General features: G+C 45.5%; 7 protein-coding genes across 7 annotated transcripts; 4 read left to right on the top strand and 3 right to left on the bottom strand.

The window, feature by feature from the left end:
- Positions 1-4646: 4646 nt before the first annotated feature.
- On the top strand, positions 4647-5339 carry LAJ45_09959 (uncharacterized protein; the record flags this gene model as incomplete). The annotated part of the gene is made up of 4 exons (XM_046119490.1): positions 4647-4725; positions 4790-4881; positions 4936-5046; positions 5106-5339. The coding sequence occupies 4 exons, from the start codon at positions 4647-4649 to the stop codon at positions 5337-5339; spliced, it is 516 nt and encodes a 171-aa protein (XP_045967341.1).
- Positions 5340-5848: 509 nt separating this feature from the next.
- Positions 5849-6658, bottom strand: LAJ45_09958 (uncharacterized protein; the record flags this gene model as incomplete). The annotated part of the gene is made up of 4 exons (XM_046119489.1): positions 5849-6049; positions 6143-6244; positions 6342-6413; positions 6560-6658. The coding sequence occupies 4 exons, from the start codon at positions 6656-6658 to the stop codon at positions 5849-5851; spliced, it is 474 nt and encodes a 157-aa protein (XP_045967340.1).
- Positions 6659-7721: 1063 nt separating this feature from the next.
- Positions 7722-8983, bottom strand: LAJ45_09957 (uncharacterized protein; the record flags this gene model as incomplete). Its single annotated transcript, XM_046119488.1, has 5 exons — positions 7767-7769; positions 7822-8158; positions 8220-8469; positions 8528-8813; positions 8870-8983. The coding sequence occupies 5 exons, from the start codon at positions 8981-8983 to the stop codon at positions 7767-7769; spliced, it is 990 nt and encodes a 329-aa protein (XP_045967339.1).
- A 1606-nt stretch (positions 8984-10589) lies between these two features.
- Positions 10590-13805, bottom strand: LAJ45_09956 (uncharacterized protein; the record flags this gene model as incomplete). Its single annotated transcript, XM_046119487.1, has 13 exons — positions 10590-11001; positions 11072-11211; positions 11262-11429; positions 11486-11656; positions 11715-12404; positions 12463-12638; positions 12704-12941; positions 12997-13060; positions 13108-13259; positions 13317-13492; positions 13545-13594; positions 13707-13711; positions 13773-13805. The coding sequence occupies 13 exons, from the start codon at positions 13803-13805 to the stop codon at positions 10590-10592; spliced, it is 2475 nt and encodes an 824-aa protein (XP_045967338.1).
- A 3444-nt stretch (positions 13806-17249) lies between these two features.
- On the top strand, positions 17250-18774 carry LAJ45_09955 (uncharacterized protein; the record flags this gene model as incomplete). The annotated part of the gene is made up of 4 exons (XM_046119486.1): positions 17250-17881; positions 17951-18037; positions 18113-18349; positions 18513-18774. The coding sequence occupies 4 exons, from the start codon at positions 17250-17252 to the stop codon at positions 18772-18774; spliced, it is 1218 nt and encodes a 405-aa protein (XP_045967337.1).
- A 1468-nt stretch (positions 18775-20242) lies between these two features.
- On the top strand, positions 20243-21694 carry LAJ45_09954 (uncharacterized protein; the record flags this gene model as incomplete). The annotated part of the gene is made up of 2 exons (XM_046119485.1): positions 20243-21472; positions 21533-21694. 2 exons carry the CDS (start codon positions 20243-20245, stop codon positions 21692-21694), a joined length of 1392 nt encoding a protein of 463 aa, XP_045967336.1.
- A 1409-nt stretch (positions 21695-23103) lies between these two features.
- On the top strand, positions 23104-24760 carry LAJ45_09953 (uncharacterized protein; the record flags this gene model as incomplete). Its single annotated transcript, XM_046119484.1, has 6 exons — positions 23104-23149; positions 23231-23287; positions 23507-23598; positions 23669-23726; positions 23827-24146; positions 24731-24760. 6 exons carry the CDS (start codon positions 23104-23106, stop codon positions 24758-24760), a joined length of 603 nt encoding a protein of 200 aa, XP_045967335.1.
- Between the last annotated feature and the right edge of the window lie 2542 nt (positions 24761-27302).

Raw genomic sequence — 27302 nt, 5'->3', positions numbered from 1 at the left:
TGTGGATTGAATTGAGATTAATTATAATAAAGATGGGTGGTGAGATATATTTGTTGCGGGGAATTAGAGATTGTGTGGGGAAATTATGAGTACTGATTTGTGGGGTGTGATAAAGAGTGTGGGTGGGTGTGGTGGTGGTAAGTTTTGCCTATCGTAAAGAGCGAATATAAATAAGGAGTGAATGAGAGTGAGTGTGTGGGCAAATGAGTGAATGAGCGGACAACGATGAACGTTGGATTGAAACGAGGGAGGGGAGGGGGTCTAGATATATCGATATGGGGGATAAGAAGGAGGGTTTGAAGGAGAGTGGTGATAGGGGATTAGATAGGGGGTTCAACTAATTTGGGGGGGGGAGAGACAAAGAGTAGAGACAGAGAGGTGGGGGGGGGGAGGGCTAGACGGTTGAGCGGTGGGGTGGGCGGAGGAGGAGGAAGAGGAGGAGGTTGAGGAGAGGGGTGGTGGAAGGGAGAAAGAATGCCGCAAAAAGAAAAGAAGCCACTTATGCGTGTGTCACCCTTAGTGTCCCAGTATTTTTCTGTCCCCCTCATGCACATAAATCGCTTAGAGAAAAGCCGAAGGTTCAGAACCACCAATCCGTCCAGGGGCAAAGGTCGAGTGCACAGATGCCCTTGCTGCGTTCCGCTGCCGGTACCTGCATCAAACAAATTTCCCCCTGCGCGAACCGTCACCGCCGTGGCGTGCAGAAGATCGAGTGACAGCTCGTGAATGCAAGTACTCTCTCTAGATGTACATCGACGTACATCTAGTGCATGTAAATCCTCAGACTCTTTCTCCTCCTGCACGGATTGTCCGAGAGTCCCGCCCCTTTATTGCGTGCTTGCCGCTGCTACTCTAGAGGATACTTACTCGGTTAGACGGGGGCTACTACTCTACTGTAACGATGTTCTATGATGCCGTGTGAATGGTTTACATGTAGTATGTGCAGTGCACTATCGGAGTGCATTGTGGTCCGGCTATCGAGTTCCCGAAATCCAGCGGTTCCTGGTGGCTGGATTTCTTTGGCTGCTTGCCGATAAATCAACCGCTACCGTCTCCACACTGGCGGGTGTAGGGGGATCTGTGTTAGGACTAGTTATGAGAGTAAGATCAATTGCAATTAATACCGGTACTTGTAGCTACGGATTAATAAAGAGTTGATTAGAAGGGGGTCGGAGAAACAATCAAGGGAGGAAACAAAAGCTACGTAGGTGTTCAAATCAGTGCCATATGTCAAAACAACGTTGAAGTTGACAGTCTAGATTTCAAATCTCAGTACCGTAGATCATGGTCATACAAATATGACCACTCTCTCCCACGCGGTCTCGAGAAGAGGTTCGTGATAGACCAATCAAGTCCTCACTTTGGGTCCCATACTGCATCTCCCCCCCTTCCCCTTCCCTTCGACCCTTCCTTCTGCTCGCCTCCTTCTTTCCTCTTCCTGGCCAATTTGCACTTTGACCATCTCCTGCTTTAACTTATATTAGGACATCTCAAAACTTACGCAACGCACCACAATGCCGGGCCGGTGAATCCCACCGCTTAGGGCGCATGGCCTCTGGCCGTCTTTGTTTCATGGTGATAACCTTAACTAGTGTTGACCCATCAATCCATCCTAACCCTCGCCACAATCTTCATCAACAGCAGTATTGGCATCGGCATAAACGTGCATATCATCCAGAGTATTTACCAAACTCCGGTTCTCGAAGCACGATCTTGAAGAGTGGGCGTTTAAGTGTTCGATCTTATCGTGCCTCCCTTCAAAGGATCCGAGGTAAGGCCGGAATCGGGAAAGGCTCCTGTATGTCATGCATGAGTACCTGCATGAGGGCACCTTCCAGTTACAGCCAGTAGAAAGAGAACCTTCAGCATCCCCCTCACCGCAGAGACGGGAAGAAAAAAACTCTTGACATTCAACGGGTATCGTCGGGACCCCTCGAGACAAAACCTTCAATATGTGGTGCTGTTATAGCTGTACGTCATGTCCCAAAGAGAAAAAAAATTAGGATGTCTCGGCCTCACGATGTCTCGGTCTATTTCTGATGTGGAAGCGTTTCAGAAACGGCCGTCCGAGAACACTCGGAGAATATGGACCTGGTAGTCTAGAGAAGTATGGGGGGGTCGAGGACACGGACGTTTTTGTTACCGCCCCCTCTAGGCCGCCAAACATAACAACAACGGTCCGTCCAGAACCTAGCAAGTTGCAACAACTTCGGTTGAGTTGGCCAACCGTTCTACCGCCGTCTTATCCGCGTCTAATTCTCTTTCTCTACGCGAGCATACCAGTAACCGATGGATTTCTCTGGATTTTCTCTACTATGGGGTTGCAAAATCTATATTTTGTGTCAACTGAGTCGTGTTTTACACGCTCGTCAACAGGTACCCTATGCATACAGTGTCTCTACTCGAGGTACACAGCCCCGCTAGCAAAGACATCAAGAAAGACAGTCAATGCAACTAAACTCGGCTTGGTGAAAACAGGGCTACCTATGCCATGTTTTACTCTCGGTGTTTCGGGAGTTTGGACATTCTTTGGACCCGGAGTCCGAGAGGGTTCATATCCCAGGCTCCGTAACAAAACTAGACTCCGGACAAAGAGCGTGCCCTTGGACCAATTGTGAATAGGATTCATTATGAACGCCTGAATTATGTTTCTCCACTCCCCGATGCCCAATTGAGAAAACTTCAACGATGTAAGATCTCTTCCGGGTAAAGCTACCACAGCTCTCGCTCGCTCTAGAGGCACTGTTTCTGCTTAATAAGTGCATTTATACAAAAACTGGAGTCTGAGGGTATCTTGACTTTTGTTTTGTACCCTTTGTTTCCCGCTGCGCCATACCCACGGCCGACGGCAGATGAAAGCCACGTACATGCTTAGGTCTGTGGTCATGTGTGCTCCCGTGATATGGGTCCTTGGGGAAGAAATTGGCAACCTAGCCCTCAAAAGGGGGGTAGGATCTCTGGTAGCTCTGAGACATGTTTACTAGTATGCATAAGGGCTAGATTGATTTTTAAGAATTATAAACGAGTATTTGATTAACGGACGTTTTACCAACAAAAAAAAAACCGAGGGTTACCTACCGCTATGGAAACTCAAATCTCATATACAAGAAGCACGTCCTGATCGAGGAAGATGTTCTATAAGGCTTCCTGATTATAGCGGGACATGAAGGATCTACTCTGTTTTCCGCATTTGGATATAACTTCCCTTCGGTTCTTGCTCAAATCACATATCCTACGGGCGATCAGTAATGAAGTTTGGACGTTACGGGTCCAAGTCTCGACCATGACAACAACCACCGAAGTGCATATCACCCGATAATCAAAAGTACTTCCCTAAATTGACTCTGGTCAAAGAAATATACATGAACTACGTTTGGTAATGATAGATCATCGAGGGTAACCCGGGTCCTGAAACTTTAAGAATCCTCAACAGAAAGTGTCTTGGCGGCCGAGTGATCCGTCTTGAAGCAATTGATGTTCCTCGGGTTCATCTAGTAAAGTAGGACCATGGTACAGTGAGAATGCCCCTCTTACAAATTTTATGCTCATGGAAAGCTAAGTAACAGAAAGAAAAGAATAAATGCATATGTGGCGCGTTTTGTCTAGAACGCATTCTAGGGCTAGAACACATGTGGCTGGAGACGACAATTAGCTAAGAGATGTACTAAAACGGAACATTCGATTAATAGTTACACTAGTACAAATATCTGTTCAGCCCTAAGTACATCGCTCACGTTGGAGGAACCTCGATGTCTGTCAGACACGAATAGAAACACAAGATCTACAAAGGGTTCTAGTTCTCTACAGCCACACTCTCGAAAGGTCTAGGGCATCTAGAAGTTAGGAGTTCTCGAGGGCCACTGATATGCACAACATATAGATATCTTCCGCCACATCTCCGGCAGGGCGATAAATATTCAGCCGAGTCCCTGCATATATCTCATTAAAGGAAAGGTTCTGGATATGGCCTTCTGTGTATATATAGGGCAAATCTAAAGTCTAGAACCAACACCACAGTGCATGGCTAAAAGATGTTGGATGACGTCTTTTAGTTGCAAATATTTTTGGTGTGTGTAGCATAACCTTCGAGAAGGGCCTCGTCGCGTTCCGGGTTGGGCGGTATGCAGGTTGGTGGTGCGGCAGACATTAAGAAGCCGTGGAGTTAAGCTCCCATCTCCGCAACCCCAGATTTTCCAATAGGGGCCCGCTCTTCGTATGTGTATGTACCTATAAGCCGCGCCTATATTTTGATAATCTATTCGTAGTTGTTATACCGCCATTATGCCGTCCTTAACTCATGCTACTTATCATCACCACCCATCACTCGACCGACCCCTTACCAATCGCCCATCACCCCCTCCAACCCAACTTCTCAATGTCTTTGATCTGATTTCTCCCGAGGGCCAGGTACCCACCCCAACCACGCAATTGCTGATGGCGTACAAATCCAGGGAGCCATTCCCACCCTTCGAGAAGCCCACCCAACTGCCTCACGCACGCAGGCGCGCGGCTCTTGCACTCACGTGACCGCCAAGATCCATAAAAAAGTTACCACCAACCGGCCAACCCAAACCCTTGTCTCAGGCTGGCCCGTAAAGTTTCTTTGCAACCCATTCGAACTTTCCCACACAGAGCAGTAAGTAAAAATGGGACGGTCAACAAAAAGAAAAGACGACAAAGGCGCCGACAAGAAGAGGAAGAGGAGAAAGAAGGCCAGAACCGACGGTAAGCACCATCCTCAAATTCTGGCCCCCCCTCCACAATTCCGGGTGCTAATGAGGGCGTTTAGTTTCGAGCGATAGCGATAGCAGCAGTAGCAGCAGCGAGGATGAGGTGATGGTCAAGAAGACCGTCGGCAGGAAGGCAGATGCCAGTATGGATGTAAGTATAGACTGGGAACACCGGCAGTGGCTTCAATTGGCTAATTATCTACAGGATGCTGCTGTTGCGCCGGCGTCGGTACCTGCGATGATTGAAGACGAAGAATCGGACCATGATGATGATGAGGCCGCCGAATCTACCGTCGCCGGAAAGCCCAGCGAGAAGGTTCGTTCTCTTCGCCCGTTTTCTAATGCTTGTAGGAGACTAACAAGCGCAAAATTTAGAGCGGACAAATCCCACTGCAGCTGCGCGACTTCCGCGATTCACAGGCGGACGCAAAGTTCGAGGACTACTACATGCGCCTCGTCACGGAGGAGTTTGGCGATGATATCAACAACTTTCGAAGCGCAAAGGACTTTGGAGATAAGAGCTTACCGCTGCTTATCAAGGCGTTGAAGCAGGGCATCAACATCTTTTCGGCGGACGAGAAGATGACGGTGGTCAAGGAGCTGGATTAGATCATAATGGTAGATTGTTTTTTTTTTTCCCTTTTCTTTTCTTCTTTTTCTTCTTTTTCCCTTTTCATTTCATCTTTTTATTTAATCAAGATGTACCACACAATAGTAATGGCTATTGCTACATTACATGGCGTTTTTTTCTTCGAAGATTGAATATCTTAATACCATCTGTACCGCGGAGGAGCTGGATGAAGAAATGCCGCGGGAAGTTACTTCAAAGAAAGTGATAGAGGAGGATACGCTATCCCAGGGCACAATTAAGACTATGTCGAGAGACAAGTGCCATAAAGCTAGCTAGCTAGTATCCGCTGTAAAGCAGAGATTTTGGGGAGCACCTTTTTAAAATCCCAACCAATATATACCTTCTTCCTACCAATACCCCTCTTCCCAATCCACCGCAAGAACCCAAGCCCACAACACCTTTCCGAAAAGAAAAAGAAAGAAAAAAACCCAGAAAGAATTACCCCATGATAATAATGACAATGTTTCCACTACGCTCTGCCCGCTTCTCACAGAGCCGCTGTTTCCTTAAGCCTCCCATTCTCGACATAGTCCTTCGCCTGAAAGACCTTGACCTTTTCATGCTCCTTCCACATTGGCGGCGGCTTGCCGTCGCCCAGAGCCCGTTCCTCTCGGCGTAGTGCCAGCTCGGTTCGCTCGACCTTGGACGTCATCTGTCTGATGTTCTCGTTGACCCGTAGTATCAGACCCTGGACAGGGGGATCAGTATATTATATACGGGGAAAAGCTTGGTACGGCCCGAGGGTAGGGAAGGGGAAGGGGAGGCGGAGTGAGAGGCCTACTTCGAGCAGGTCAATCTGCTGATACACGCTATTCAGCTCCGTAGCTATCGGGATGAGCTGTGCCGCGGCCGGCTCGATCACATTTGATATCTGACTCTGTGCCTGAAACTCGCTCACTGTGATAAGCTTTTTTGACAAATCCCTACTAACTACTACTACTATTTCTAAACGAGAGAGAGAGTGGGGGAATGTCACAAACATCCTGAAGGATATCCTTTTGGGCCGACATTGAAACGTTGCATTCATCGCGAAGCCGGGTTATGTTGGACGACTGTAACGAGGGTACGTTCGTTGTCAGTCAGACTTCAGTCAAGTCAAAGCAGTTCCTGGAAAATGTTTCAGGCAAGGCGACACAAGGAAAAAAAGAGGCCCCCAAGAAAAAAAAGAAAAGAAAAAGGCTAAAGCGGCTCTTCATACCAGGGGCGCAAAGAGTGAGGAGCGAAGATATCCAGCTATCTCTACGGCAACCTCAGGCGGGAGGTCGAAATGCCGGGGTGGTGGTGGGGTGTTTGGCATCGTGAGTGAGTGATTTCAAGAAGTTTTCAGTATGTATGCCCGGGGGGGATGAATCAGAAAAGCGACGGAGAAAGAGTAATGTTCAAAAATAACAAAATGAATATATTGGACCGTTATATCTAGTTAAGAGAGAGACATGTGGGGGGGTGTGGATTAACGTCGTCGCGAAGTGGGAAAGAGAAAGAAAGAAAAGCTGCTATTGGAGGAGGGGGGGAATCGGGAGCTTTCCAATCCTTGTGGTCACGGTCCAGTCCAGCCAGTGTTTTCGCCAGAGAGGAGATGGTGAGATGCATGCAGACAGATTGACATGAAGGTCAGTTGCATTAGCTAGGTGGTAGTGGAGGTGGGTTAGGGTTGCAGATCTCTCCCTCACTCTCCCGGTCCGCTACTCGAGTTTCCATTGTGGGATTGCACAGGGAATCACTCGCGGGTAAACGATCCTTGCCTGTAACAGCAGCCAACGGGTGTGCTTCGCCACCTGAAACTGTCAAGTGCAACACTAACATTTAAATCGCCCAGATTGGTAGAGTACTTGGCCCGTCTACGTTTGAAGCAAGTCTTTTGTTTAGTACTGGCAGGTTGTACAAAGCTTCCATTCCAAATACACCCCGCAGATCCGCAACGCGTTTGGAACCGTTGATAAAACTTAAGCATAACATCCTCCCGGGGTGGACCAGTACTTCTGACGTCTTATGTCCATGCACCTTACAAAAATACCGCCGAACCTGATCTCCCACTCCTTGTATGTACATGATGCAAGGGGTATTCGTTTTTCTTTGGTGAGATACCGCACTAAGTGCTTAAAGTTCCATTGATAATAAAAATAGAATCCCACTTCGTCAAGAGGATAGGAGAGAGAGAGAAAAGTCAAGAAAATAGACAAAAGAAAAAATATTACAATAAACAGTCCTTGGCCCGTTTCCTAACAACTAGAGTTTCCCGCCCAGCCCAGCCAGTTTCGTAGTAGCCCTTGTCATGACCACTAGATCTAGAGAATAAACTATCTTGTATCTGTACCACCCTATAGCGTGAATTAAAATGCAATTATATCACACCTACAAGGCTACTGACGCCCCCCACGACGTCCTCCACGAGCTCGACCACCACCCTACTGATCAGTCAGTAAAATTCTGCACATTATTAATTTGGAAGGAGATTCCTACTTGGTTCTGTCCCTGGTTCTGTCCCTGGTTCTGACCTTGGTTCTGCCCCTGGTTACCAGCGTTTGCATTGTTATTGTTGTTCGCACCGTTATTGGCGTTATTGTTATTGTTGCCATTGTTTGCATTACCCTGGCCGACGGTAAACTTTGTACAATCGTCTTGAGCACCACGCTGGGCGATCGGCATAAGAACAGGTTGATGGTTAGAAGCACTCGACATAGTGCAGACCCGATAGAAGCCTGCCGGAAGGCCGCCCGTCACTTCTGCAGATAATAGCCCATTCCCATTTCCGGCATCGTTGATACCCTTGAAGAATTCAAATTTTCCTGCGTCAGGGCTATTTATTTATACATGTAAGTAAGTTGGCAATATCAGTTTTGGATATGAAATGGACATACGCATTGTTAGGTGTGAGACTGCCACCCAGGTCTTGAACAGTGACATGTGTATGTCCCACAATCTTCCCACCCTGGAGTGCTTGAGGTGCTGCATAATATGTGTTTGCGGGGTTTGTGAACGATCCGGCCTGCAGATTTGCGACTTGGACTTGTATCGTGAATGCCGTATTTGCGGCAATATCTTGACCTGGTGTAGGGGATGTGATGATTGACGATACCATATTCTGGGTCGACGGAATATCACCCATTACTATGAGATAGTTAGATATATCTCCACTTCAGAAAGCCCGGACTGAGTTTCTGCGTACCGATTCCATTGCAAGAGCCACCTTGAACCTGAAGACCATTGGTGAGAGTTTTTCCAGTGCAGAAATTTATGAAGTTTGCTTTATCGGTAGCGGAGTCGGCTTGAGCCGGATCGTCACCAGCTTCTTGACCAGTTAAAGCGGAATTTGACTGCACGTTTGCTGGGTTGAGGGCAAGGTTCCCTGCGTTGTTGTTATTGTTGTTATTGTTATTGTTATTCTGGTTGTTCTGGTTATTCTGATTATTTTGGTTGTTCTGATTATTCTGCCTGTTATTATTTTGATTGTTCTATTCCTAGTTAGGAGTTTTTGTCACGATTATCTAGAAAGGTTCAAAGTAATTACCTGTCTTCTATCAAGAAGTGCTCGAGCGTGAACATTCGATAATGTATATGCATTTGCCATCGAAAGAACCCCCAAAGTCGCCAGGAGAAGGACGGAAATATTAGGGATAAACATGTCGTTAAGAAGCAAAAAATGAACGTATAAATAAGCTGTCAAAAGCAATGGGGTGAATTCACGATCAACGTAAATCTCGTCCGGCGAGCAAAACTACAAGAAAAAAGATAATATAAGAGGAGGAAGGAAGAAGTAAAAGAAAGAAACCCCCTTTCGAACAATTCAGGACAGACAATGTAGTGCTAAATGAAATGAAAGAAAGGTGAAGGCGAGGTTTTTTTAAACATCAAGTGAAGAAAAGCAAGGTGGGTCTTAAGCAAAAAGTCCAAGACCCTTGGCACGTTGGGCTTTTGGCGCTCTCCCAGGCTTTTTCTTCTGCATCTGGTACAAAATATTTCATGATTGATGTTGAAACTGTCTATCAAGACTATAACGTATCGGGTCTGTTTCGTAAGAGTCGACGTTAATGTAGGTACAAGAGAACCATCCATGCGTGAAGGGATGAGATGTTGGCTCGGACCAGGCGGATCTGTAAGCTTTCCCTGGGGGCTTTGGGGGATGTCGGAGCTTCCTCTACCAGTCAGAAATCTCCAAAGGAGTCCAGTTGACGTTGCCAAGCTGCACATCTAGGCGCGCTCTACCAAGACGTCTACCCAGCCAGTTGGTAACAGGCTGGGTTACAGATTGGGTTGGGGTTTCATCCTGACACTTAATCCTTGTAAACCAACCATAACCGCATCTCAAGAAGGAGAACAAAGTTGAGGAGAATCGCTGTCGCATGGGAAATACAAATTGTAAACCTTAAATTATTTCCCGTCGCCTCTTTTTGGTAGTTGCAAACCATGCTCTTGGTCAAGCAACCATGTCAATACACACTGCGCCCTGTGATCACTTGCGAGAATCTTGCGGCTTCAGAAGGCATCTTGACCAAATCAGTGCGCCTCCTTGTTACCCCTCTGTGATAAACTCCTATCACATACAAGCTGGATGCCTGTCTACCTGTCTGTAAGCCGCATGAAATTTGGAAGCCTACATGTAGTACATGGAGATGGGTCAGGCACTGAGGCGGATAAGAGCTACATGTAAGTATGTATAAGCTCTAACAGCGCCCGTCACGTTTGTTCGTATCTTTATTAGACCAAATCAGGATGGACACCTCCTGGTTTTGTAGTAGTACAGCCTATTAACAGGTAACACTTCTTTTATTTGGAATGAAAACGCCCAGATCCGAGGCCGGGTCAATGATATTATTAATGTGTCCCTACATTGCAGATGCACAAGCTAGGGCATGTGTGCTTGCCCGTGAGAAAGCCACTCGCCGTTGATTAAGAACCCCCTTTCTGCAGTGGTACTGTCAAATGGAACGAAGAAAAGCCATGACATACTCGAAACGTGGCTGGCAGTTTCGAAGAACATTTCGCTGTAGCCGCTCTTCCGTCAATGTGTTCGTTCCATCACATCCGATTTTCCGGAATGAACATCACTGGCTCAGTAACGAAGGAACTTGAGTAGTTGTGAATGTAGACGTAAAATATCTCCGGAGGGAGAGAGAGAAAGGGAAAGTAGAAAGAAAGGAAATCTCTAGGGCAGCTACTTGGCTTCATTTTAAGCGGCAACCTTAATCCAAACTTTAATAGAGCCTCATCCTTCATACCACCGATACCTGTTACAACGTCTTTTTCTCTCTGAAAAACCTGCCAATGTTTGTCATGACATCTGAGAAAGGCTTATCTGCTCGGTCTCGGACTAAACCATTTTGTATCCATCCAGGCAACTTGGAAGTTATCCTATCAGTTATGTAGCGTTTATCAAACAATATGATAACAGCATAATCTTCGCGGTGTCTTATAGCCCTCCCAATACTTTGGTTCACGGCTCTCATGCAGGCATTGTCATAAAACTCACGCCCAGCAGCTTTGGCAATCGCTTCCAGCTCAGGTGCAGATGGCATACTCTCGCTTGAGTCTGTAAGGTAAGAGTCACGAGCAACCTTCTCCACATGTTCTAGGCGCGCGCGCCACTCAGCGGTATTGCTGTTTGGAAAAGGAAGGCCGACCATGATTATTCCCCTGCCTAGACTGTAATATCATTAATGATTTTAATCATCTTATGGTGATCCCTTTATTAGAGGTATTATGGTGAACGTACTTGTCATTGAAATTAATTCCCTCTGACATCTTGCCTCCAACAATAGAGAGCAAGAGGCCGCCTTTTCCAGAATCGATTGCTTGCGCATAGTCTTTGAGGATGTCCTCTACACTGCTGCCATCGCTCGATTCTCTAAAAACCTGGGAGAAAGTCAGAAAATCACTCAGCATTTGGATCAAGAATTGAATACAATTTTCCTATCTGCAAGTCTTTCCCAAATAGACTTACCCATACTTCCACTATTTTTCTTCCACTGGGATACAACATATTCCAAATATGCATAACTAGGAAAGAAACACACAACACCATGTGGAATAACAAGACATAGATTGATGATAGCTCTACCCAAGTCTTCGATCTATATTGGTTCTTAGTGTTAATGTTCGAAAAATTTCTAAATGTCATGATAATCACCATTGCAGGAAGCATACGCTTCTCGAAAGTAAACTCGAACTCTCTTCCGCTGGGCCCCTTAGAAACAGGTAATGCTACCAAGTTTTCCTTTGGTATGACGTGTCCGCACGAAAGTGTGCGAATCCTTTCTTTTGGTAGATACGGGAAAAGATGCATCATGTAATCGTTCATCTAAACCCGATATTGTCAACATATGGGTCCTAACAGAATGGACTATGGTTTCTTTTACCGGTTCCATAGTGCCGCCAGCTAAAATCACTGCTTTTGCCTCCTCTACAATCTCCCTAAAGTGGTGTGCAGGATCCAATAGCATATATCGAAAGCAAGCTACTTTCTTATCTTCCATCTTCCCGTAAAATATTCTTCCTTCAGCAGAGGGGTTGGTCAAAGCTAAAAGGAACCCTTGTATATGCGTAAGAGTTGGTATCGAGACATTAGATATGTTCTCGCCGACAGATTTCTTGTGTTGTTTTTCCTGCTCTTTCGTCTCAACATGGACCACATATCCTTCAACTTTCCTTGCAAGTTTGCTTTCATTTAGGTATCTTTGGAGCTTGAAAAAGTTGACCTGATCCATACCATTCACTGCGAGTAGATCTCCAGCAATAACCGCCCCTTCTCCTCCCTTCCTATCCAACTCCTTCAGATACGAAGTAAGTGTACTCAAGATCCGAGTCACTTGCATTACGTAGACTTTATTTTTTCCTTTCAACCGATTTCGGAATTTATTGAGATAGATTTCAAGTTGTGCTTGGCATCGCTCGAGTTGGTTGAGCGATACATTGATTGAATAGATTGATGAGATGGCGCTGATAAGATTATGGGCTTCGTCAATGACTATAATATGTCCCTTGAGTGAGAGGTCGAGTGCCTCCCGGGCTGATTTCTGGAGAAGGAGGGGGTATGGTAGCGTTACGACCTAGGAAATTCCTCAGTAAATATTTTTTTCTCTATTAAGGAACGGTGGGGATACATGCCTCGCTTGGCTTGATGGTAGGCCTAGAAGCATAATAAGGGCAAATACCCATCTTTTTGCCAAGCGAAGCCAACTCTTCGATATCACGGATTTTTGCAAGTGTATGGTCTCGGAAGTCTCTGATAAGTACCTTGTCGTCTTTTTCAGGGAGGAATTGACATCGCGATTCTTGAGTGCCTTTTTGATTGAAAATTAAAAAAACACATATCTCCAGTTTTCTACTTCTTTTAGCACGTACTTACCGGATCGCTGTAGTTCTAGGCATCTCTCATTTATCGCAGTGGGGTTGGATAGTTTCGCAACCTTTGGGTTTATACAAAGATTTTTCCGGGACCCGAGGGGAAGATGTTTTATTTCCTCCTTCTCCTCTAGTTTAATTGCCTTGGGATCTTCTTGTGCGAATGAAGGCGGGAACTTTACACGACGAAGTTCATTGACGAATTGTGTAAGTTGAGAATGCGTTCGTGAGCAGTAAAAGATCTACATAAACAATCAATTTCATTTATCACTCACTTCGGTTTACCTACTCACTTACCTTAATCTCGTCGGGGACTTCTAAATCCTCATCCTTAATGTCTGCTCCCATGGGAATGCCAAGTCTACATATTTATTAGTCCAATTACACATCTCTTATGGGCTTCCTCACCTCTTCATCATTTCCATTACAGCCGGGGAAAAATCCCCATTGCTGTTGGATTTAGAGTCTCCCCCCTCATCTTCATTATCATAATCCTCTAGAGTGAATTGTAAATCCTCATTATCATTGCCTCCATCAATCTCAACTTCAAGCTCTCCTTTCTGTACATTTATGTATAAGTAAATTCTTGGCTAGATATGTGCGGAGTGATACCATACCCTTTTCTTTGCCCTACTACCCCCAATACCTAACTCTGACCTCTCTTTTTCCTTCTTTTCCTTCTCACGTATCTTTGAGAGCCGGGTTTCTAGATCTGCCTTTTCTTGGTATAGTTTTTCTTTTTGTTGTTTCTTCGCAAAAGCTCGTACCCAATCGGGCCCACCAGCAGTGCTATCTTAAGCGGAGAATTAGCCATGACCTACATATCGATTCGATGGAAAGAATACCCTTATCTATCTCTTCTAGACGGGCCTCCAGGGATTTAGCTTTGTGGTCTCTGAGCCAAGTAAGAGAGCCACATATTAGGCTCAATGATTTACCCTGCATGTTTACATGTTTTACCTGTCAGCGGTATACAACTACAGTTTTCCCTTATCTCTCTCACGCACAGTTCCTACGCCGAAAGTCTGATCAGTATTGAAAAAAAGGAAATACCGATTGTGAGGGAAACATGCCTGTTGGTGATTCAAAAATGCCGACACAGCCATCTTCAATAGCGGAGTAGACTGCATTCATAAAATCCAACTGGATGGGATATGGTGTATACGGATGATGAAAGTCTCGCTCTGAGTCTGCCATGCTTATTATCTGGCCCCTGGGACTTGTAAGGTTGTTACCGAACTTAGAACGGGAACGCGTTTCTCAAAAGGTCACGTCGTAGTTGCCAAGAGAACTAGTCAGCGGATCTTATCTTATCGGCGGTTCGTTCCAAACGACTTTTAAACCTTGTGATTGATATCTATCAACATCGAAATTACTTATTCGGTAATCATGGCTGGGGATATTTTTCCTGATTAGATGTACATAATTTATAATCTTTTGATTGTAGATTTTTAAATTTTTACGTTCCTTCCCTTCATTTACCCCTTTGACCGTCACCGTCACCAGTCCCGATTAGGCGATTAGTAGATAGAGGTATCGATATGTGAGAGAATTACCACAGAAACCCTCAGTTCAGATTCCTAGATGGGTCACTATTAATTGCCTAATTAGGCACGGTAGGGTATTTGAATTAAAAGGTGACGGCCAAAGGGATACTTGTCCCTACTGAAAACCGACTATATACCCCTTCCCGTGGAGAGTGTGTCGTTCGCTGAACGCATACTTAATTAACCTAGTATCTTCAGGCCTTCTTTCCTTCCTTTGTGATCATGAGGTTCACTACCCCCATTAATTCTTTCAGCAGGCTGTCAGCCAGATCCCTTCAGCGAACTCTGGGACGTGCGTAGGGAAATAGGTAATGATCTTAAGGAGTAAGTAACATAGATATGTGCGCTTACAAAACTTCTGGTGGCCTGGTACGCGTCAGACTATCCTCAATTGTGGGTGTCTCTTTTAAAGATCTGCTTCACAGAAGATCACTCGATTATCGTCACAATCACGTGAAGCCCAGCCACTATCCGACTAGTAAGATTCAAGAATACACCCTATTCAACACAGAACTTTATTTATCTCGATAATATTTATGCCTCGGGATAGATTATTAATGCTAAGCTGACATACAGTATGCTCATAAACGAGATAATGATCCGACAAGGTATGTGGCCGGAGCTGCCAAGTGAAACCCCGTATTCGTAAAGGAAGGAAGTGTCATCTGATATTAGGCACATATAAGCTCAACAGGTCCAAACAAGCTTTTGTGGGGATATACTTACATCGTTTTTGGCTCAAGGAGTCTATGGAACTTGATTTTGTCTATGTATAATGCACCTACAATCATGTCAACCATGCACTCGAAAGTCGAAATCTATAGGGTCAATCTAGGGTAGCAAACGTCCTCAAGTTCTCGGGGTTCGCAACCAAATCCTCAGAAAAATCCGTTGACTTGGTGAACGCACGTAGTTGACCATGCATGACAATGAAGCTCAGGAATTCTTGATCACTACCAACACCCTTCTCAATCGCAAAGCATATGCTAGAAAAATACTTAGGCGATAGCACCGCTAAATTAGCCTGCAGGAACTGCGACCTTGGTATGCGATTTCGTCATATAGGATCCCGGTGGGGCTGATTTCTCATCGGCTGTGACTGATTTATAAGACCACGGGCAGATGAGAAGAATTGTGGTTTGTATCAAGATTTTTAATGTGACGAACGAGGCAGGTACGGGTGATTTGACTGCCCTTTTTGATAAACATATAGATTTGATGGCACTAGCCTGCGGCCCGGGTAAAGATGCGGGTTTCAGGTGTGTATCCGCCTTATGGAAAGTGCGCCAGCATATCTCTTCTGAAAGATTAAGAATAGATGTTGCCGGCTCTAACAGAGGCCATGAAGGGAATCTTTGTAACATCAATCTGAACCTAGCTGTAAACAAAGGGGCAACAGTCCTGCCACAGTCGTAGGGCCAGGCTGTGTTAAAAAACCGACGCTTAATGTGATGGAGGGTGTATCTGATTAGTATCATATCCACAACGCTCCCTGCAATATTAGGTTATTAAGAACTCTTTGGTACTAGATTGGATGCAGGATAGGGAAGGCGTCAGTAATCAGGGAATTATCATCAGGTGCACCGATCATGGAATCCCGACAGTTGTGCCGGAGGAGCTTTTTTAGATCTATATTGGGTACATGTAGTTATTCGAGGACGTAGGGTTGGGTAGGTATGTAGGTAGGAAATATAAAGAGACAAACTTGACAGCGGGGGATCTCTATCGTAAATAGAGTTATCTCTGCTTTCAAAGCCTAGGATCATAGAGCTAGGGTAGAGGTGCATTACTTGGAGCTCTTGTTGCCTCGGCAACATCCGCCGCGAGAGCTCGGACACCTATCGCTCCAAGCACCACGCCTCTTGGGTGCATGGTACAGTCGTTCACAGGGTGAGGACGAACACTGGGTGAAGACGAACCAGGGTTCTCAATATGGCAAGAAACAGCCAAGCCGCCCAAGTGATCTTTCTATTTGTCCAAAAATCCTTGTTCGTCTACACCCAGTGTTCGTCCTCACCCTGTGGACGACTGTACATGGTTGTTAACCTGCTTAGGCGAGGCAACCACGAGCACGGCCGCGAACGACTCGACCACATTCATCGGCGTCCGTTGAAACTACATAGATACATGTATGCGGAAGAAAAGACGATCGAAAAACTTGAAAAGCTGCTTCGGTCCAGAGTAATAGATAGGTACTGTCCTGCGGTGCATCGGCGCTGATAGTGGGGACGGTTTACTGTTAGAAAACGATTGCCGTCCACTGGAACTTGACCAATCCCAATGCCACCAAAATCATGTATTATTTATACATTTGTACTCGGGTGTGCACCAAAGTGATCAGAACTCAACGGAGATTGGTTAAGGATATGTGGGTGCAACAGGCTGGAGCCAATAAGATCTGCCAAGAATTTATATCTTGAATGGGGGAAAAAAGTCATCAGAACTATTGCCAAATCCCCATCAAAAAATCCATAAAATATATAAAATATTTTATTTATTAGCACCTACTCTATATTGTATTTGGACACACATTTGTCTATGTAGAGTTAAATTTCAGCAGATATCAATAAAACTGAGGGCAAAATTTGGTCTCTGGAGTTCCTTGGGGCATATGGTTGATATAAGCCCCAGGTGGGCCAACCAGAAGGTTCTCTCGAGGTTCTGTCCAACCAGAGGCAGTTCTGATCACTTACCCTTACACCCGAGTACATTCCTCTACTCTCTACAGAGAAACATCTCCTCGTATATGATTTAGCAGCGGGAGAATGTCATCACACGCATAGAGACAAAAACACCTGCCAAGAACCCTCCAAACCACAGATAGGAGCGATTTCCATGTGTTTGTATATACCACGGAGGGATATTGGATGTGACGTAAATGTCCGGTAATGCAATTGATTTACTCCACGATGAGCTTCAAAAGCATTCCTATCTTCTGCCACTCCGGACAGACAACAAAGCTTTCAATTATTTCGGATTTCGAAAAATCAAGTTCCGGAAATAATGGTGTCTACCCGCAAATCCACCCGCTCCTCCTCTGGTCTCGGCGAAGAACCGGCTGTCACCTCTCCCACAAAGCCAAGTGCTAGTCGTAAGAGAAAGACCGAAGAAGATGCATCTGAGTCGGTTATTGACGGATCAAAGCACCCTACAAAGCAAGCCAAAAAAGCAACTGTGGAAGATGATTCTGGAGCAGAGGGAAAAAATAGCCCGAAGCAAACTACACTTGATAGCGCGCTTAAGCAGCAACCGCGAGAGAATGATGCTACCGGGGATGTGGTTACTGAAGAACCCAAGGGTGTCGAGGAGGCACAGGGTCAAACCCCTGCAGACGAAGAGCAACTCCAAAATGAATCCAAATGCGCCATCACCGTTTCCTCCGAGCGTGAGGAAAAAGTAAAAAAATCCCCGATTATGGAAAAAGGAATAATCTATTTCTTCTTCCGCCCCAAGGTTGCAGTTGATCACGCTGAGAGTATCGATGATGTGCAGAGGAGCTATATAGTTCTTCGGCCCTTGCCATTGGGCGCAAAACTTAACGACGGGAAGGTGGGGGATAGTGATAGAGAGAGTCACCATAGGCTTATTGCGATCCCCAAAAAGAGACTGCCGGAACGCGGATACGAGAGATTTTTGTAAGTCCTTTTGTCAATCCAAGTCATAGGCTCGTAGGATAAGAATTAATTGATTTGGTAATATAATAGGACATTCGTGGAGGAACCAAAGATCTCGGCAGCCGACCTGAAAAGCCGATTTTTGAAGGGAAGTACATATATGACGAAAACACAAGGGTAAGAAGAAGAAGAAGCTATCCGCAGCCCCGAGGATGAAATGCATTGTGTACCTACTAAATACGCGCCCCTTAGAGAGCGAAAAAACTCACCCATGGAACCTATTGGCGAAGGCATATATGCTCTTACAAAGACCGAAGAAGAGCGGTCAACCCATCTTGCTTACATCCTCACACTTCCTTCCACACTGGATGAACTTCAAAAAGACTTTGGCTTAAAATCGCGTGGATCATTTGTGGTTAACGTGAGAAACCCTCAAACACCAGCTCCACCACAGGCAGGTATTCCAGACCCCGCAGAGTATTCAAAAGAGTGTGTATTACCAAACCCCTGCAACTTTCAATATTTGTTTCTAGGTTAGAATAGAACAGCTTTTTCCGGATGGATTATGCAGTGTGTATGGACGGCGTGACACAGTTACCGGGATGGATATTTGAGACTTTATTGCTAACCTCAGACTTTCAATTACCTGTAGGATAATGGAAGAGTTCCGTGGCCTCAAATGGGGCGCTCTAGAGCCAAAGCACCTGGACTACAAGCACGCAGAAGTGCTGTTTATTGGTCAGAGTGGATCCGAGGTGCCGGGAGAGGGGAAGCATGAGGGCACTAGTGATGAGATGGAGAAGCTGGAGGGCGAGGATGAGGTGAGGGTTAGACACCTTAAAGGTAATGAGGCTATCTTTGCAGACTTGGAACTTGATAGGAAAGAATTTGGGGGGGTGGGGAATACATGGTAGTGGTGGTGGTGGTGGTGGTGGTGGTGGTGGTAGTGCGGGGACAGTATAATTCAAGGAGTCCATCAACGATACAGTAGGGCATAGCGATAGGACCACACGGCGATTACGGCGTGTGTTGACTGAGTCAATGACTGAATGGACTAATTAGAAGCCGCCGTGGCTATGTAGTGTAATACGAATTGTGGGGAGAAAAACAAAGCTGTGACCAGCATGAGCATTTCTAGGCATATTTTGATGTGATATGCACAGGGAAGGTACGGATAACCACGTTTTACTTGTATCCTCCCTCTTTACCGGGGTTTGGAAATATTCCGACAGCCTGGGAGTTGGTTCTATTTGAACAAAATTCAAAATATTTATAAGTTCGAGCGACCTTTAATGACTTTATTGTAGAATGCCGGTAGTAGTCAGTTGCAAAGGTTTCCGAAATGGGCTGGGTCTGCATGGGATCAACAACTAGATGTGCGAAGCAGCCGATTTCGGCAAGGCCTTAATAACTGTAGGCATGATGGAACGCTTCTGAAATCCTACCAGAAAAGCAAATACATAACCTCCATGAAAGAAACACGGCTTTCCTATTTAAATTCCAAGTCTTAGAAAGTGATCCTAGAGCACTGCGGAGCAGCGTTGAATTTGATGGGATCGCCTGATGGCTCGCTCTCCAGCTGGACTAAAGTCGTATCCAACTTCCCTTGAAATTTATGCTGCTACTTGGATAAGCAACCACAGGCTGAACGTCATTGACTGCTAGTAGCATTTAAGATTGCAGAAGTATTGGATAGCAGAGTCCCTTTGATCACAATTCACCTTTCCTTGTCACTTCTGAAAAAGTAGATGGTCGTTATCGACACCAATGATACCGTATCTGGACAGCGCCTGGAACGTGGTCCATGAGCCACCCGAGGTTTGGTTAACAAGCGTCTGTTTCAATGACCTCACCAATAGCTGTACTAGATGGGACTTTCCCTCGTTTGGCGGCGGCTGCTCCAGCGCGCATGCGGCGCCGGGCTGTCTTGCTAGGCTCTAAAGTGAAATCAATTTTTTTTTTTTTTTTGAAGTTCGTTATGCAGCTGCCCCGGGAGTTCAACAACACAAGCGGCCGAAGAGAGGTGGAACTGAACCATACAAAACCCTCGCCTCAAGTCCGTCAACCAATTGATTTTTGAAATCACTGCCTCTCCTTCAGTCTCTTGGTTAATTCAAATCGCTTAGGCTATCTACCTGCACTATCGGAATCAACTTTGACAGACACACCCGCATAAACACTTTCGCTGACACCCCTCATAGGCTCCCGCATTCATCCCAGGTCTAGGTATTTGTCGGGTGTGAGTAAAAGTACTTGTACCCGGACATATCCATATCCCCCCATCTTTTCACCCACCATCATTCATATCACTCCAGCAGTAGACTTCTCTGGTTTTCATATTTCCACCTCGAACCTACCAATCACTCTATTGCCATCAACTCAATGGCTTCTTTAAGAATTTCTCGCTCAATTCTCCCCAGAACCCCTCGTAGGTTCGTGGCGCTGCCCCGCTTGCCCCACCATGTCTCTTTGCCTGGAGTGAGACACAATTCAGCTGCCGCAGCTGCAACCGCGCATTCCTTCGTTGAACAGGATCACCACCATCATGATAACCATCATCACCACCATCCGTCCGCCACTGTCTCAATCCCCCCAATCAAACCATTGGAGACTCCTCCTATTCTCCGCGGGAAGGTCAGTCCGGAGAAGATCGTGGCCCCGGAACTCAACCATCTCAAACAGCAGATTCAAATGCTCTGCTCAACTAATATCGGGGGACTCGACCTGACTTCAAAGTACTACCTCGAGGCCAACGGAAAGCTTTTCCGTCCCATGGTTATTTTCCTCATGTCTAGGGCAACTGCTGTGGCTCCCAAGAAAGATGGCTGGAAGATCGTGAGTGCCGCTTTGGAGAGAACATTTAACAACCCAGTGGCTCCTGCGGGGATTCTCCATGATCTCAACCCAGACTTCGCATCTCTTTCGTCTAAATTGATGCCCGTTGACATCCTTGGAGGCCCAGGCCAAGGTGTTCAAGTCCTCGGAACACAACGCCGTTTAGCAGAAATTGTTGAGTTGATTCACACTGCAACTCTTCTTCATGACGACGTCATCGACCATGCAGAGACTCGGCGTGGTAAGCCATCTGCCAATGTTTTCAGCGGCAACAAACTTTCCATCCTCGCAGGCGATTTCATGTTGGGTCGTGCATCAGTCTATCTTGCCCGTCTTCGTGAGCCAGAAGTTATTGAGCTTCTTGCCGAGGTCATCTCTGAGTTAGTTAAGGGAGAGTTGTTCCAACTTCAAAACACCGGGACCGACTACAATTCACCCGATTACCTCAAAGAATCTCTCGACTACTATCTCGAGAAGACATACTTGAAAACCGCGTCGCTCCTTTCAAAGTCTTGCCGCGCTGCAGCAGTTTTGGGTGGTACTACCGATGAGGTCTCAGAGGCGGCCTATATCTATGGAAAGAATTTGGGGTTGGCCTTCCAGCTTGTTGACGATATCCTCGATTACACTAGCTCCAGTGAGGAGATCGGGAAGCCTGCAAGTGCAGATCTTGAGCTTGGACTCGCAACAGCTCCGGTATTTTATGCATGGGAGGAATTTCCGGAACTTGGACCTATGATTGCTAGACAATTTTCTGAACCTGGTGATTCTGCTAGGGTAATTGCACTATTCAAATCCAGTCTACAGGGAGTTTCCTAACATGTATGTTCTATCTAGGCCCGTGAGTTGGTTCACAAGAGTCAAGGTATCCAAAAGACCAGAGATCTCGCTCGATCTTTCTGTGAAACTGCCCGCCAAGCTATTTCTATCTTCCCCGACACCGAGGCCCGAGCTGGTCTGGATGAGATCCTCAACAAGGCTCTTGGCCGCAAGAAATAATCGAGCAAACAGAAACACATCGAAACCTATTTACTGGACGATACGCCATAACGAAATAATGTCTGTGCTTGGAAGTAAGGATTTGATGGATCTGGTTGTGTTATTTTATACTAAACTGTAGATATCCTTTTTTATTTCACTCCTTCCCTTCCCTTCTTTAGGGTTTAGCTTGGGTATGTTTGTTTTTGTATATAAATTTCCTTTGTTTCTTGCTGCTACTGTTTATGAGATCTTCTCGTGGTGTGTAAGGGTTTTTCAGTCATTGCCACTGGAGTTTTCTTTTGTATCGGATCTGGGGTTTCTTCTTTAAGATGGGTCTTATTATCGAGTATGAGTTTTTTCTATGGTTGCAATCTTGGTTTGTTTCAGTAACTGGTGAGTTATATCTGGTCAAGGGTTTTAGTCACTATATTTTCTTTATGATCTCGAAGAGAGTTCGGATGTCAAATTCGGTATAGAAGTTTTTTGCTCGAGGTTCTCGACGTGCCTAAGATGGGTGTCGAAATACATACATGGGAATATAGGTCTTTTTAAAACGGAAAGTTTGAATCCAAATATTCCGTCAATTTGATCATTACCCTTGTACTAGTATATGTCCCCAAGAAGTCTTATCACCCCATCGATTAATGAGAATATCTATTCCACTTTCCCCTTTCGCGTTTCCAGTATAGATATTTCGTTTCTGGTGATTAATGAATGCCTTTGAAGTCTGTTAATTCCTTCCCAACGCCTTAACTTCATTTTGAGCTTATAATATAGATCCGCTACACTAACCAGGAATTTGAACGAAATTTAGTTCCCGCCGTAACAAGTCTTGATTAGGCCTGATATTACATCCGCATATAAGATCCCGGGGCAGTAAGATACCTCACTCCAGAGCCGAGGTTTAGGCTCTTGTCGCATATTTTTAAGCAGTTAGCTGTAACTACAATTATGATTATTACATATGGACGTACGGTGCTAGAAGTAACAGTGCGATAGTGCGTCAATGGGGCCGATAATGCAGCGTTGTCTAAGAATTCAAATGCGTTCGACATTTTGCAGCTGAGAGACCGAAGTGAGTGATAGGTGATGATCAACTAGACATATGCGCTAATAGAATTCTATCAGTTGTTAAGTAGGTATTTTGAGTTTGACATGACCAGGGAAAAAAAGCTTAATGCCCCTTTGTACATACAAGTAAGTGTACGTGTTAGAATGTGAACCTAAGTTACACAGCCTAAGGCAATAGGCTCCCTTCGACGTCGAAGCATCACATAATCCGGGGAGCCACGAGGTAAATTATAACAAGCACTTTCTTTAATTCTAAGTACGTACCTGTTCTTCTTATCTGGCTTCAGTCAGTACTTCACCCCGGCCACAATATTTTATCTGGAGAATACCGCCGGGAATACCACTGGCCAGATAATATGCCTCCCAAGAAAGAGAAAAAGGAGCACCTTGCCGGTGATCAAGGTGAGTGAGGGAGAGGCTCTCAGCTCATGTTTACTTTTTCATTCCAGAGCCAATATTAATCTGTGTTCCTGCATCATACAGCCAATGAGCTGATCATCGACTACCTCCGTCAACAGAACCGACCATATTCTGCTACAGGTAAGCCATATTTGCTCGCTTCTTTTGGAGTAATTTCCATCAGCTGGACATGGTGCTTGTTTTCAACTAATAGTAGTTAAGATGTTAGTGCAAACCTTCATAATGCAGTTACTAAGAGTTAGTATCAACTCCGGGGGGAATTAGACCCCTCCTTCTAAGTGGATGCGTCTTTATCTCTAGTTTTCAGTTACTGATAATAATAATAAAAAAAACGAGTAGCTGCTGCGGCAAAGATATTGAAAGAGCTCCACGAGAAAGGAGAAATCGAGGGAAGAGCTTCTGGAAAGCAGATAGTATATCACGCTATCCAGGTCTGCCACCTCTAGTTTCCTCTGAGCTGTGCAGGAATTACCTTGTCTGACTCATGAAAATATCTTGTAGGACCCTAATGATTTTGCGAGTACAGAAGACCTGAAGGCTATGGACGAGAAGATTACAGGTATGTATATCTGTTTCTTGCTTTGAGTATTTGTTCCCAGAGATACTCAATAGCTGAAGCTTCTATAGTGGCGGCGAGTGTGGCTAAATGAAACGTCTAGGTACCAAGCTCAAGATAGTCAAGGTGAAAGCTGAGCTCAAGTCACTCCAAGGCACCTTGAATACGCTCAAAGCAGCACCTACGGTTTCCTCACTCTGTGAGACTGTTGGTGTCCTTGAAACCGAGATTCAGAGGCTTGAGTCTTCCCTGAAGCCTATTAGAGCAGGCCCCATCAAGTCTATTTCTGCTAGTGAAAAGGCTGCCATGGATGTCGAGTATGTCAGGCTTGAGACGCTGCTGAGGCGGAGAAAGAAGACGTTCAAGGAATTCTGGGGGACAATTTGTGATGGCTGCGGGGATTTGAACCCCAGTGACCTTTGGGTAAGTCTGATCGTGATCACACTTCATGGACCTCTCATACTCGTACCACTCCTTTCTTTCTAGCGCCAACCCTATTTTTGATGTCTTTATGGATATCTTCTCCGGGACCTATCAGCTCCTTAGGTTTTCTTTGAAATACCTCTTTCTATCACTCAGCCCCTCTGATATCCATCGTTGTTTTTTATTTTATTTTTTCATGGTCGGACCATGTTGAAATACACCACGAAAAAGAGAGACAGTGTCGATCTTGAGCAGCGGTTATGTACATAGTTGCGCAAACCATTGGTCACGGACACTGTCTCTTTTGTCGAGAAATGTGGGGAAGCGGGTGATGGCGCCCGTTTACTTTTTCCTTGCCTTGTATTTTTCTTTTTGCGGCCTTGATCGTCCGGTTCTGACAGTGAGCAACTTCTTTAAACACTCTCTGTCGTGTTTCGGTGTTGGTCGGGGATGTTCCATGTTTTGTCTCGTTCGGCCCGAACGGGCTTTTATTGAGCTCTGCAGTTTTTTGCGAACCAGAAGAAGCATGTTCCCGCACGCATGCACATATGAACACGCACGTATATTTGCTAACCCTTGAAAAGGAACGCCTAGGTTTGGAAGGAGATCCTTGAAGCTCAAGGAGGCTTGGAGAAACGTTACTCAAGGCTGTTGACATGAGTTTAGAAAGGAAAACTCGGGGGTATTTAGTCCAAAAGACAGGTCTGTCCGGACCGGATAAAAACATGATCTGTAATATTATCATTTTCTAGGTACCGTACGATAATCCATTGAATTCTTCGTATTTTCATATTTTATAAGCATAGGCAGTAGATAACTCGACAATACTCTTCCTATTTTCGGTTGTGAATACCAGCCCCGGACAGGAGAATGTTTGGGGGGGGGGTCTAACGTGGGGGTCTAACTGACCGAAGCGAAGCTAGGAGAGCTTCCTCTCAAGCTCTACATTTTCACATTTTCACATGGGAAAAATCCTGGCAATCATGTCAGCTGAACACGAGTTTGAATTGGACGCCATCCGCGATGAACATTGCACTAGCAGCGAACTCTTTTGCACTTTAAAGAAGAGGTGAAAGTTCGGACGACAGGGAACCTATCCAAGATACCGAGATGAAAGGCAGATCCGGATCATTACTTGCGTGATAGATTTTAGTACGTTCCCCACGGCTTTACAGCAACCCAGCATTTGGAAAGCATTTTACTCTGACGTAGTAAGATTCAGTAGCTCCAAATCAGTGCCCTGCGATCGCGACGTTTCTGACAATAATCTATGAAACCAAAACAAGGCCGTATTCTGGTAAACGCGGCAAAGCCGTGCTTGCAGTATTATTGCTTAGGCGAGTGCTTGCAGTACCTGGCCTTCATGGTCCCTGCAGACTACGGTGGGCACATAGTAATCCCCAATGCAATCATCGATGCCGCTAGTAAAGTCCAAATGGAGATTTATTATCTCATGTACACTTGGATATTTGAGTGAGGCTGGAGAATATCACAAAAGCCCCTCTATTGTGTAACTACTGATATCCCAAGACCTCGAAGACGCCAATTAATTAGGATGACGTGTGGAGAACTGGTATGAATCACGAAGCTACTACTGTTTCGGTGCTGCAGGCCTACATATCATCTTGTCTGGATATCATCTGCTTGTTTGTAGATAAAGGAAGGTGCCGAAATCAAATCTAATGGTGGTCATCCAGAACCTCTAGCTGCAATGCCGTGGTCACCCGCAGTCGTCCCGCATATTGGAGGGTTTAAAGTATAAATAAATAAAATTAATAAAAAAAGTACGGGAAAAAAAGAAAAATAATTGAGAAGTAAGACGCCTCAGAAGTTCAGACGAAAGGAAATATTTCCATAGGCTCCCGCTTTCCGACCCTGTATATAATATATTACAGGGCATATGGAATTCTTTGCCGGATCTTCAACAGGCTTTCGGAGTCGATTATAGATTGATCATGTGCTTGGGAACAAGAGCTTGAGAACACACTCCCCCTTCACCGTGTCCCCCCACCCCATACTTCCGTACTTCCGTATCTGGGCTGTGGGTACATGTAACTATCCGGGTTAATCAATCCATTTAGAAACGTATTCGTGTGTTCCTGAGGTGAGGTACCAGATAAACTGTCTCATGAGAATGCCAAGCTCCCAGGAAAGCGATGAGCTCCACAACGTTCCCTTTGATATATCCTTTGAATCAAGATTGTTTTCTTTCTATTCGAGGACCATTTCCTCAGGACTACCGTTGATGGTGTCAGCAGACAAATGAGGTCTCTAGACCTCTCGGCAGTTTTTTCAGCTCCTCTCAACTCTCGGGCGGCCTATTCGTATATTGTGTTTGTAGAGTGAGTTACAAGGCTCCCATCCTCAAGAACACTCACACATTGCAGTTGCAATAGCTATGTAGTGATTTGCCTTCTGACTACCTACGTATAGACGCCATAAATCCTTCATTCAACGGAAGCCACATTGTGCGCCTTGCATTGACTGATCGGTTGATAAACTGACACTGGACTGCCCGGTAATTATTAGTGGTGTGCGAGTCCTGTTTATGGTCCTGTTCTCCTGTCTGTCTCCCGTGCTGTGTGGTCTGGTCATTCGTTATAACCTGTCTTGCGGCCTCCACCATCATCCATCTGGCACAGAAAAGGTTCCTGTATCTAGTCCCCTACGTTTCCAAATCTGTGTTTATTTTGGATTTCCCATTCTATCGGCAATCGTCTATCAGTCAATCCGCCCCCAACCAGGTATTCGTTTTACATTGGTGTATCTTATTTTTTTTGACTTTTGTACTTCCATCGCTTATCCTGTTTCTGTGTGTGGTGCGTATTCTTGTTTCTTGATCTTGTGTTTCCGAAACATCTGCTGGGTGGTGAGCTAAAAGGAATAACTGAGCAGTTAGTTGTTTGTTTGTTGTCGTTCAGTTGTGTGAAAGAAGTTAAAGAGGCAAAGGCAAAATAAGGCGGCAGAGAAGAAAAGAAAAAGGCTGTTGTGACTCGAGCCCCGCCGTTTTCTGTCCCTGATTGGTTGGTGTATATTCGGCGGCCCTTGCTAGCGCGGCTGTGAATCCTTTCCTGCTCCACCCCTCATCGGAATCCCTTCCCCTCAACCTCACGGAGTCCGAAAGTTGGGTGTGGACAGAGTCCCTGACCCCGCCAA

Source organism: Morchella importuna, assembly GCF_003444635.1.
Source record: "Morchella importuna strain M04M26 chromosome Unknown Morimp01GS040, whole genome shotgun sequence".
Lineage (NCBI taxonomy): Eukaryota > Fungi > Ascomycota > Pezizomycetes > Pezizales > Morchellaceae > Morchella > Morchella importuna.
This window is presented reverse-complemented; position numbering and strand designations above follow the sequence as displayed.